Below are 12,970 nucleotides of genomic sequence, written 5' to 3' on the forward strand. Positions count from 1 at the left end.
TAACTAAAATCCCAAGATACGGTCAAGACAATTCAGTGTCTCTATTTATGTGGGAGTTTTAATTATTAAACCAGTGTTAGTCATGTGCCTGTTGTTCGTGTCAAATTTTTCAACTTCTAAATACATTTTTATAATGGAATCTTTAACAACATAAAGATTTTATATAGGAATATGTTGTAGACTTTCGATATTTTTGTTCCCTATGAGTTTTTGTCCCATTAACTAACAAATCATTTTAATCTAAATGTGAGGAGTGGTATACTACACTTTTAGTGAGTGGCTGGCTATAAAAAACAGAACTATAAACTCATAATTGTAATTCTGGATGTCTTTTTAAAATGTTTATTCTGAGAGACTTTCCTTTTTGTTCTTGAAGATAAATAGGGATAATAAGACATAAATCCCAGAAACAGTGGTGTATGTCTAATAAGTTTGATCGGAACCTCTCATTTTATGAGCAGTTTCTCTCATCCAGTGGCTAATGGCCAACTCTCCCCCTCCCGCCCCCCTGAAAAAACCTGTAAAAAAAACAAAACCCCACCATTCAAAAAATTATAAAACATGTATATTTAAGGAAAAGTTGAGAGCAAATACAAATAGCATTTACAGTAGATTTTAAACATATAAGCTTGTCCTAAAGCAAATGATTAAAATAAGGAGTTAGTACTGATTGAAATGCATTTGAAAATAACCATGGATTTCATATTCATTATATGTTGTTATTGATATGGATTTTAGCTATCGCATATTAACAGTTGGAAAAAGCGGGGTAATGTTCATTTTTCCAATTAATTGCTTCCTGGTTTTAATGATGATTCTTGACACGGAGTAAATTAAATATCAACATGTACAGTAAAATGATTGTGTTGCATATAGAAAAGATACCTTCCCCAGTAAGTATTTGTTTTTAAAGCAATTTTTTTGGTAAGGAAAATCAATGATTATGTAAGCTTTTTCCTGGACTCTTATCCGGTGAGTGTGCTATAAGCTGCTTTTTGTTTATTTAAAATCATTTAACTAATTGACAGTCAGAGAACAGCTGCAGCCACGCTGCACGATCCTGGGTTTGTTCAGTTAATGTTTATAATTAATGTAAGCAGGGAAGAGATGCCATTGGATTTTACTACAGGCAGTGATTGCAACTTGGTAATTTGTGATCTGATTTCTCCACCCATTTGCTTGATCGGGGAAGCCCAGAGGGGCTTTGTGGTCGGGGATTGTTACATGCCACTGTACCTGCTAATCACCGTTCCTTTCTGGATTTGAGGTCTGTCTAGCTACCAGTGAGCAAAAGAACTTGAGCTTTTTGATTCCTGCAGCCCCTGAGAAGGGATAATCATGCAAAAGGAAACCAAGTTTGATTGCATTTTTGGTTGCAGTTAATGAACATGGTCTTGGACAGATGCATGGTCTAGGTACAGAGAGGATAAATGAGAACAACTTGAAGGAAAAAATGAGCATCAGTTATCGAGATTTTTTCTTCCCCTGATTTGCAAGGGATGCTGCTGTAATTCTATCTGCAGTTTTTCCTGATCATTCACCACTCAGCAGTGGGTAGGGAAGTAAGACTGCCTGGCAACCACCTGCAGAGCTGCAGAGATGAATTACATTTTCGGAAACAACACACTCCTTTACTCGCGCGCCAGTCGAGGAGGCAACGCTAGCTCGAGCCATAGCTCTGCAGGCCCAAAGCAGAAGCAGTGGGCAAAGAAGGGCTCAACAGATGAGCTACAGGCTGAGCCTTCTCGTTGGCAGCAGATAGTGGCATTTTTCACTCGGAGGCACGGCTTCATTGACTGCATCTCAGTGGCTGCCAGCTCCACCCAGGTAACATAGTTGTTGAAATGCTTTTGTCTGTGCATTTTCACGGTCGCTTGCTGGTCAGAAATAGCAGTCTGTTATATGCTTGCCTCCATGTAATCGGTGGTCAGTAAATAATGTCTGTGCGTCTGCTTTCATTTTGGAATCTTAAGTAGAGTTTCAAGTGCTAATAGGTTTTAGGGTTAATGCATAAACAGGAAAATTAATTTTACCATTGTGGGCTGTGGATTTTTAAATATTTCTTTTGCAAAAGGCAAGGCATTCATGTATAAAATTGAATCTGAATTGGTGACTGAAAAATCCAGGTTGTATCCTAGGGTTTACTTGTTTGTCCAGCAAAGACAACAACTTCAGCTAAATAAGACATTTTATTTTCAAAATAATAACTGAATGCTAATTCAAGTGAATAGAATATGTATTTTCAAATAAGTAGCTACATAGCAGTAAAATAAGCAGTTCAACTATTTAGGCTTAGATGGCATAATTATTTCTAATCTGTAATTGTGTTTATCATGTATAAGAAATCTGCAAATGAGATTAAGGTATCTATTGGAGAATAATTCCTTTTATGTATGGAATGTGGGTTAACACTGCATTTTTACAGTGTACATATACCAATATTTGGACTTTGTTACAAAAAACTAAATTACTTTAATGGTATTTTTATTGCCACTTTTATGTGGGGGAATTGAGTCCACACTGAAAGGCAAATGAAGAGGACATGACTACAGATTTGGATTGTGTAGGTTACTGGAAGGGTCTGAAGGAAACGAACTTTATCAGGAAAGTGTACTAAACTTGTCAACATCCTTAGGAAAGGAGGATATCTCTCTGCACAGCAGTTTAACAACACTGAATAGAACAGTAGTGAGATTTTGGAAGCTTGTTTAACAACTGTTAATATGCTATGGCTAAAATCCATATCAATAACAACGTCATGAATATGATTTTCATGGTTATTTAGTTAATTGATGAGCTGTATTAAACTGTTGCATTTTAAATTAGCTAAATAATATTTCCTCGGGTTGTTATATGACATGGAATATTATAAAAAAAAAACAATAAGCATTTAAATACTTAGTCAACCCTGTGTGCTCTTGGCATTTTTATTTCTACAGCTTTACAAAACCTTGGATTTTTTTATTACATATTGTGCATATTATATATTGTAAAACAATTCCCTGCCTGTTATTAGCTGACATTTTTTACTGTGACTTGCTTATTTTTTAGAAGGCTTTCTAAAAGGAGATCAGCTTTCATCTTCCATTTTGTAGCATTATACATTTATGAAACAATAGAACAAGATTCTTGTTCACACAGGCTATTGGAACATAACAGTGTTGCTTTAAGTAGGCATAAAAACTTTTTAAGTACTTTTAACCAAGACCAAAATAGATGGCATTAGCTCTCAGAATAAATATGCTGTCAGAAAGTAATCATCACATTTAAAAAACATTTAGTAATATTTTAAATTCTTAAATATTGTATTCAGTTCCACTTCAGTCCACATTATGATTGGTATGGACTACAGTATGCCAGATTATCTTAATAAAACATTCGTTTGCTGACAAATACCAACTGAATTGTTGTCACGTAGCTTGCTAGCTCTCTTTTCTACCCATTCATTTACCACCTGTGCTTGGGCTCTGTCAGAAGTAAGGGTTTTTTGTGGGGAGGGTTGAGTTCTCTTAAAGCCACACTTTTTGTTCGAAGTATGAAACTCGTAATGAAAATAAGTACTTAACCAAGTTGAAGGAAAATATAGGTAATATACAATTTTGAAATAGCCTAAGGAAAGTCCTGAATACATCTCCCAACTTTAGTCATATCACAGAGCATGTTCCTTCTTTCTAGTCTGATTGAAAATATCTCACTGGTAAGATGGTATATCAAGCCTTCTTCGCTCACCCACTTTCAGAAAATAACCAAAGCAGGGAGATAAAAAGGTGAATATTATACCCGCCTATTTCAGTGTGTCTCTTTGTTGAGTCATTTTGTAAGCTGTACACTTTCATTTAAGTTTTACTCCGTTTCTAGGATAAACTCCTAATTTAAAAGTACTTGTGACTTGTTGATCCAGTTTACTAGAAAGAGGCCAGGCAACAAATAACACTGTGGGAAGTTGGACTCCCTTCTCTAACCTTATCTACAGGCAGGGGCATAAGCAATTGCTTGAGCATGTGTAGCAAATAGAAACGAATGTCTAGGTGTCCTGCTCCAGTCCCTGGTGAGGTCCAGAGAGCTGGGTATGAAGCTGGGGTGCATGTAGGAACCTGCAGGCTCTGCCGAATGTATGAGGAGCGCAGAGCAAGCTGTATATTGTACTGCGCCCCAGTCGGCGTTCACAGTGTGGCTGCAGAGCAGTTCTGCATCTCGCACTGGTTCTCTCGCATCCCTTCAGATTGCAGTAGTGAGATGCCAAGGGCCTTGTACCCACAGACAAACACCTGCATCTTTTGCACTTTGGGGACGATGATAATGCAATAACTTCCAAGCATTTTATCATATGCCTCAGTTACTTTATTCTCGCTTCCTCACCTCTCAAGGTGTGACATTGGGTCCTTTCTTGCTGAAATATTTTACTACTTATTTTCCCAAATGTAATGGGTATCTTCAGTATAATCCTTTTTTAGGTAGCCTACAATAGAAAATATGGTTAAAAGTAAGCAAGAGGTGTTAAGCACTATATGAACAGATTCAAATGCCCATAAAAGTGAAGCTAGCTAGGCCCTGGGCTTAGCTGCAAAAGTATTAGTTGTTGAAACAGAAAACTGTCTCTTAATCCTCTCTCATCTCTGCCAGCCATTTTTAAATGCCCAAGAAAGGGGTCTACTTAAATTGTGGTTAGACTTCCCAGTTGTTGTGGGTTGGTCGTGGCATAATGAGCAAATTGTGTGACTGTTTCTCAGATGTGCCCTGCCCCGCCATCTTGACTGTTGGCTATCCTTCGTGTGGCCCCGCCCCTCAGTGCTGATTGGCGGAGAGGCCCCGGACGGGATAGGAGGACAAGGGGGTGGTGGCCATCTTATCTGCTGCCCTTCCTGCCACTCTGCCAGCTGGCACCTTCCCTTCCTGGGCGGGCTGCAAGGCTGGGCCACTGCGGCAATGAGGACCAAGGGCTCCCACTGGGGCGCCAGCATTTTATTTTTACGACGGGTTTTTTTGTTGATTTCGTGGACAGTCCCGGATGTCAAGGTTTCAGTGAAATCCATGAAACCGTGATTTAAGTAGACCCCTAGTTATGCATCGTGTGTTGACAAAGAAAAGTACAGCTAATGCAGTTCCTCCTACTCTAAAACCTCTTCTGCTCCATGAGAAGTACTTGTTGTTGTTGGCAGTGAGTTCAGCTGGACTGGTGCTGACGACAGCTTAGCTGGAAGTGGAAACCAGGCTATCCTGTGTGTTGGACAGCCTCGCGAACAACGTTTGTCTTGGCATCGCATGGCATTAAGCCACGTTCAGCTCCAGTTCAGCTGTACTGTTGTCTGCAACAGATAATGATCGTAGTGTACAAAGGGGATTAGGGTTTGTGATGGATTTAAGTCCAGGTATTAAAGCTTCATGAACATGCAGCATACTACCTTACTTTAAATGATCACTATTTGTTTTTCTAGGTGTTTCTCTAGGGCTGATGCTTGGTAGCAAGTATTTGGTCAGTTCTCCAGATAAACATTCCTTGTTCCTGCTTTTACTTTCTATGGGTCCCTATAAATGTGTCCCCCATTTCACCCCATCAACCGAGGAGCCCTTCAGTAAGATGCACAAATCCTGGGGATATAAACTAAACAGCCCAGAAGATTTATCTTTAAACCTTTGGAGCTTTCCAAAGGATTTCCTGCCACTTTGTGTCAGAGCACTCATCCGCTTGGAGTTTTTTTCTTGTAGTATGGTCAAAAGGTTCATTGTGAAGGCTTTCTGTCTTTTGCTCATTGAGTATAGTTTAGAACGGTAAAATTCACAGAAGTGTGGATTCCAATATATCTCTTTATCAGAAAGCAAGAGAAATGCTGTTGTGGGAGCCAGTTAAGGGTTGATGTTATTAGGCGTAGACTACTTTTTTTCTTGAACAGTAAAATAATCAGGAATGGGAAAATACTTAAGAACACAGATTTAGATGTACTTATGGCAAAACTAAGAGGAAGATGAGGGAAGAATATGGAAAAACTTTCTGAAAGAGAGTACAGAGATTGATGTGTAGCTTAGGAAGGGCAGTAGGCTGTACTAGACGGACTGCTGATCCGATTTATGTCAGCTGCAATGTCCCTGCACTTCTGCTAATCCCAATGGACACATTGAAAGGCGTCTCTTGCCACGACTAGAAAAATGTATTATAGATAGTTGACGGTACGTGGTTCACCTGTCTACATTTCTCATTATTTAAAATATGTCCTCGTTGCCACGTGAACCACCCAAACAAATGGCAGCCTGACTGTGCAGGGGAAATGAACAAAGGTTCACAAAATCCAGGTGCTACCAAGTGTGAACATGCACTACCTGGAGAACAAAACTTGCTCTACTGTCAGTCCGTAGTAATCCTGGGTACCTCTTGAAACAACAATAGATGCATTTCAGGCAGCGTTTGAGTTGAGTGTTCCTTTGCAGACGAACACATGCAAAGAAAATTGGAGTAGGAAGAAATATGGCTGTGCAGCGTGCAAATTTTTTTGTTAGTGTAAGAACGGGTGCGAGTTACTGTTGTGTTTTGGTAATGCTCTGAGGTCCCAAGTGCCATCAGGACTCCGTTGTTGACAACACAGTGTAAAAGCAGAATAAAAAACTTCTGGTGCTGAAGAGTTTGCAGTTTAGACCAGTGGTTTTCAACCTTTTCAGTCAGGGTGCTCCTCCACCACTGGACTGTGGCAGCACCCCTGGTTGAGAACAGCTGTTGCTGCTGTCTCACCTTAATTCAGTGCTGCTTGGCTGGGTGATGCGGCCTCCAGGTAACACTTCCCTGCGTGCCTGCTGCACAGCCCCTGGGCAGGAGTGTGGCACGTGCACGCCCCTCCTGTTACGGCTCTCTGATAACCCTGAAGGAAGACAGGAAAGCCAGCTCAGGCTGTGAAGCCCTTCCCAGTCTGCCCCACCTCTCTTCATGAGCTCGCCTAGAAACAGAGGTGCTCGGGGCAGTGCCACCCAGACCTGTGCTTCCTGGAGGAGCCCGAGGCAGGGAAGACTGGGAAGGGCTGCAGCCGGAGCCAGCTCTCCTGTCTGTTTAGGGTGATCGGAGAGCCCCAGTGCAGCAGGAGCGCTTGCCAGCCGCAGCCTTGTGCAAGGGGCAGTTTTACTTGGCTGTCACGGCCACGGCAGCACTTGCTTTGTGGCACCCCAAGAGGGGTCCCCACACCACTTATGGCACCCTGGTTGAGAACCACTGGTCTAGACAAACTAGCTGATTAAAAATAGTAAAGAAAAAAGAGTGAGATGGATGAGAAAAACAGTGACACATTACCTGGGTATGTAGAATAGCAGTTGTGAGTGATTCAGGTTTTAAGACCTCTTTCTGCTGTTCTACATTTGAAATACCTGGAACATCATCCTAATTTTGTAATTAGCAGATAAGGAGGAAACAACCCAGAGTACATGTATGTTCCCTGTGAACGTCTTCTAGGAACTCTTCTTTACAATATTTAAAATTTAAATAGCTCTCTATTACAGTTATTTTTTTTTACGAATCTTAACTTTTTGATGTTCTTGCTCTTCTGGATGTTTAGTTTTGCAGCTTTACTGTTCTGGTAATATATGCTTTTGCATTTAAATGTCATTAATCTTCTTGCAGTCTAGTTCTATTGTCCTCGGGCTTTGATTGTAAAGATGATGCTAAAACTTAGTGCATTAGGGCAAGAGGACACACTTAAGTCAGTTTTAATTACGTGGCTGGGAGGCAATAATTCTTCAGCGTTTTAGAAAAAGGGCTCTCACATGGCTTTCTGAAACCCTGGGTCCATCACATATCTACTCAGCTGATATTTCTCCACAGAAGTAGCAAAGATTAAATACCTAAGTCACAGAGATGGCATGAGGTTGCTCTATGTATTTAAAATGTTTTGAAGCGCTTTATGAATGCAAAGTATGAAATATTTTTGTTCATATGTTTTATCCATGCTGTTCTTGTAGGCTGCCGGGCTAGCATTATGCTTTGGAAATGGTGGGTCACCAGTCTGAACCATATATGCCAACTCGCTCACTTGTTAGAAAAACACCAGCTCATTTTTCAGTATATCTTAATGGCACTAAAACATGTTTTCTATTTTTCCTTCCCAAACATCTGCATTTACTTGTAATGTTGGCATGTATGCTACAGCAGTTTGGTCACACAGGGAGGCTGGCAGAAGCACTGCTCAGACGCTTTGGTCCTGGAGAACTCGAGGTCCCACTTTCTCTCTCCTGTTTTCTCGCAGTTTTTGCTCTGCCTTCCTCAGAGCTGGTTGCAGAATCGCACCACATTGCTGCTGCATCGTATCTGAAGAAAATTTTTCTCCAGAATGAGTCAGAAATCTGATAAACCGAGGAGAAGGGGGCACAAAATGTCTCAGTTGTGGAGTACTACTTCTGTGGGGACTTTTTGTCTCCGTTGTGGCCAGGACTCTGAACCATCAAGTGAGGCTGGCTCAGACTCACCTGTTAACCCAGTACCTTCAGCCTCAAGAAATAACTCAGGTGGACTGGCAGTACCTAGCAGTGTGAAGCCTGATGCGTGGAAACCTCTGAGAGAGGTAGGCGCTTCCATCTATCTCTATTTTTCATTTCACGGTAGTTTTTTATATTGCGGAAGTTGTGATTCTCAGATGGGGCTTCTCTAACTGCTACAGCTAACGGCATCTAAATTTAGGCTGGGATTGTCTTCCCATCATCTTTAACTAAGCAGATCTGCCATAGGTCTCATGATTATAGCTTTGTTTTCTGCAACTATCCTGTGAATTTCAGTTGTGAAAAATACCTGGAGAGGAACCAGTGTGTCTGGGCTGAGCTCCATCCTGCTCCTCTTGCTCTGTCTTCCACTTAGCAGCAAGTCATGATGACTGAGGTGGTGCAGGACAGATCTCCCCAACTTAGACAGGTTCATTCAAGTCAACTCCTAGATATTTTTGTCAAAAAATGTGCCCTTCTTGTTATGCTTTTCTTGAAAGGATTTTAATAGTACAGGTCACAGTCCAAGTGGTCTCTTAGTTCGTATGTGGGAGCAAAGATTTTTCTGGTTTGTACTTTGAATAGAAATTTGTGTTCGTGGCCCTTTTGAGATGTAAAAGTGTTACTAGAGAGGAGAATGGTACGTTGGCAAGTCAGGAGAAATTGCCATCTTCCATCCCCTGCCAGCCTTACAGCCTCTGCTTTACATATTTGGTGACCCTCTTGCAGCCTTGCAGGAGCCGTTGTAAGCCAGGAGCTCAGTCATAGTCCTTGCCATGCAAGATGCAGAAGCACGTGGGCCTGATTCCTTCACAGCCACCCTTATTCTGCATCCCTTGAGGATTCTGGGTGCTGGAGGCAGAGGCAGGCCCTTTGCACAGGAGCCCGCGGAGTGGCTTTCTCTTCATTGCTGGCCCATCCTTGCTTTCCCTTAGATATTCTTGTGTCTATTTTTTTTTAAACAGGAAGTCCTACCAATTGTTAAGGGAAAAAACGTACAGAACATTTAAATACTTATTTTAATCCCTGGAATTGAATTATTTTCTACGGTCCTGCACTTATGCAAGAGCAGCTGCGGTTTTTGGTATCCGTTCCCATCCCATGCCTAGCTGAGGTTCACAGTGTAGCGTGTTGCAATGCAATGTCATCTTCATGGTGACACTGGCTATGGTGACGTGTCAAGATGCCTGTTGCCTACTTGCTTACGCATTGCATATAACTACCCAAATACCTAAGGTTTCTCTTCGTAGCTCTGCATCTACAACATTACAGTTTCCCTTTTGACCCTAGCATCCTGTGGGTTTGTACTAATCTGTCTGATCTGCCACCCCCTGCTTTGCTCAGACGATTGTTGCTTGTTTTATCATCTCTTGAAACTAATTTCCTTAATCCATGACAGTTGTTTATGTAGTCTGATGCATCGTGTTCCTTAACACTTTGAGTTGTGTTTTTCTACGCTTCAGTTCAGCTCCATGTAGTCAAGCCCAAAAGCCCCTCCTTTATCCAGGAAAGGCTTATCTAAGAATCTCCCTCCAGCTCCTGCGTTTCAGACTACCAGGCTTGTCCATAAAATACAGTTTTCTGGTGAGGGTGTGACACTTTTCCGTCAGGCCTCCTTCAGGCGTGCAGGGAGGAATTGGAAGACGCTAGTGGAGCAGGTGAGATGGCAGTGGAAACAACACCGCAGACTGCAGCAGGAGAATCTGATGGTGGTCGCTTGATCCATGGCTGTGGTGTGTGCATTGTGCCAGGCCTTCTGCTTACAGGCACCTGGGATCCATAGAGAAGCTTAGGTCCCTCAAGGGGACTGGCCTTTTGAGGCAGAGGATGAGTTTGGCAACTGGAGCAATGTACTTCACTCCCTCACAAATTCAAGGACAGTACTAAGAACACTGTAGTTACAGTACTGTACTGTCAACGAATCAGACCCTGCAAAGAGAAGGCAGTTCTTTATTTACCCGATTGCCAAAAGACATAACTGTTTGGGAGGTGTAGTCTTCTTACACCCAGCGGCTACCACCTCTGCCTTCATCCACTGATGAGATAGAGGCCTTGATGAGGTTATTGAGCAATATTGGAGCCACCCTTTGTGAATTGCTTTATCCTCTTTCATGAGGTGTCTTGTCAGTCGCAACCTGATGATTGGCAGCTTAGAGAGAAACTGCACCAGGAGGCTGTACCTTCTCTTTTAGCCTGTTGGGAGAAATTGTCACTACACTGTCACAAGTGCCACGTTTTGTAGGGGCTAGGGTAGAGTGCATGGCAGTGAAAGCTTACCTTTCTGAGGACAGAGTCCTCTTCCTTCGCTCTTTCTGAATACGGTGACATTGTGCCTGGTTGTGATGTTATGTTGTCAGGTTGTGTATCTGCATGTACATATGGTGCTGCTCACTAGACTCCACTTACAGCCACTACAGCTCTGGTTCATTTCAGTCTATTCCTTTCAGAGTCTCTAAGCATTTACTATGTGTTTTAGAGCTCAGAGCCATAAGTTTGGCTTGGGTGAAGTTTGTCTTACTTGGCGCAAGGCTATCTCTGTGATGCACATAGAAAAGAGCTCTCCTGTCCCTGTGCAATCAGCCGGTAGGATGTGTGCATCTGTGCATTCCCAGGCGTGGGCAACACACGGGTAGATCCTTTGAACAGTCTGGCCCCAACCGCAGGTGGTCAGTATAGATGTATACTGTATAGATCAACACTGAATAGATTCTCCATCAGTGGGGGACTCTGGTTTGCCCCCAGTTGTAGTGCTGAACACCCAAACACTGTTCTGGAGAAGAAATGCCTCTGGGACAGCTGCCAGATGTATTCGTGCCTAATTGGAATCGGTCCTCCAAAGTCCCCTGCTGACCAAGACATATCCAGAGCTCTGCCATTGTAAATTAATAGGACATGTCTTTCCAGTTGTCCCTGTATGTGTTTGTGGCCATAGCTGACCACACCAAGGGCCAGGCGGTGTCACTTGGCCAGTGCACCTCTCTCACTATTCAGGTTTCCTTCACCTGAGTTTTTTCTGAGCTGTCCCACATCTGTATCAAGATCTGAAACCTGCAAGGTGGTTACATATAGCAACCCACTTTCTTTTGTCAGGCAGCCCATACTGGAGGTGGCTACTAAATCAGATGCCAAACTTGGGAGAAAATTACTCCATCTCTTGACTAATGTAGAGCTGACTGTGCTCATTATCCAGTGCAACACCTGCACTGACACATTCTTGAAGGAAGAAGCTGCCCTGGTTCTCTGAGATGCCGTAGCCAGTGTGTATCCTGTGGCACGCGCACCGTCGCTGCTTTGGGAGTGTGTGCTCAGCTACAAGGAGATTTGAACTGTGAAGAGACAGAGAGGAGTGTGGCACCTCTGTCTCCTGTGCTGGGGAGCAGAGGCACATTCAGCTACCCAGATAGGCCTATTTAAAGAACTCTGCAGTCACCTGAGCAAGGTGCTTGCACACGCATGCTGGGGTCTACAGTGGCTGTGTCATCTTAAAGAACCACTCCTAGTGTTGAGTAGGTGGCAGACTCTTATTCCTTGTCTGTTCTTGCATGCGATTCTTTTTGCCTGTATTGGACATCTGAAAATAGAATTGCTTCTTTTGCCAGGGCATCACTTTGCAAGCTCAGGTTTAGTTTGCTGTCATCAGCTTATGCACTTTCTTGGAATCTCGGCTTTTCCAGGCTGCCATTCCCCAAGGCTGGGTGTGCTGTTTATTACTACTCCACATTTGGCTGTCTTGGATTTCATCTCACGGTATGCAGCCCACTCTTCCGGAATAACCAACTCTCTCTGCGGCTTGGCTGTGATATGCGTTTGTTGCTCCTTCAGTTTTCGTGGTACCGGGACATTTAATTACAGTTGCATTCACACCATCCTCCAGAGCACTAGCTATGTTTTATAACTCATTTTCTCCCTTTTTACTAAGAATCCTCCATATGCAGGTCTTGTCATTTGTGATTACTGTGTCCGCTGTCTAGATAGTGATCTGCTTTCCTGAACCAGAGGCACAAGTTCTGTTCCGCCTGTTCCCCAGAGAAGTGCATTGAGTTGCCAAAGTGAGATTCTGTTGCACCCTGCTCGAGTCCCTGAAAAACAGTTAGTGCAAAAGGTGGATGGATCCTCCTCCTCCAGTTGCCTGTTTGCGACTCAGTCTTTAAGATGACAGTGTGTTACAAAGTAGTGCGTGGATGGCTTCTCAGGACTTCAGTGGGGTGGAATAAATCAGGCCAAAGTGACTAAGTCCACTTTGGCAGATTAGCATCTGGGCCAAGTGTTCAGTTAAACTAAGAATGGACTTAGTTTCATAGTTTCTAGGGTCGGAAGGGACCTGAGCAGATCATCTAGTCCGACCCCCTGCCATGGCAGGAAGAGCACTGGGGTCAAACGACCCCAGTAAGGTGGTCATCCAACCTCCTCTTAAAAACCCCCAGGGTGGGAGCCTGCACCACCTCACTTGGAAGCTGGTTCCAGACCCTAGCCGCCCTGACCGTGAAGTAGCGCCTCCTGATGTCCAACTTAAACCTTCCCT

General features: G+C 43.0%; 1 protein-coding gene across 13 annotated transcripts in view; it reads left to right on the forward strand.

Moving 5' to 3' along the window:
* Positions 1 to 12,970, forward strand: part of DLG1 (discs large MAGUK scaffold protein 1) — a 317,929-nt gene that overhangs the window by 88,203 nt on the left and 216,756 nt on the right. For 2 of the 13 annotated variants that reach the window (XM_019503528.1, XM_019503529.1), the window contains exon 1: positions 1,236 to 1,827. The exons of the other annotated variants lie outside the window; for them this stretch is intronic. In XM_019503528.1, the coding sequence (XP_019359073.1) occupies positions 1,600 to 1,827 (228 nt within the window). In that variant the 5' untranslated portion in view covers positions 1,236 to 1,599. Of the gene's footprint in view, positions 1 to 1,235; positions 1,828 to 12,970 lie in introns of those variants that run through there. 13 annotated transcript variants of the gene reach the window in all.

This window comes from Gavialis gangeticus, unplaced genomic scaffold (genome assembly GCF_001723915.1).
Source record: "Gavialis gangeticus isolate Ggan-Ray unplaced genomic scaffold, GavGan_comp1, whole genome shotgun sequence".
NCBI lineage: Eukaryota > Metazoa > Chordata > Crocodylia > Gavialidae > Gavialis > Gavialis gangeticus.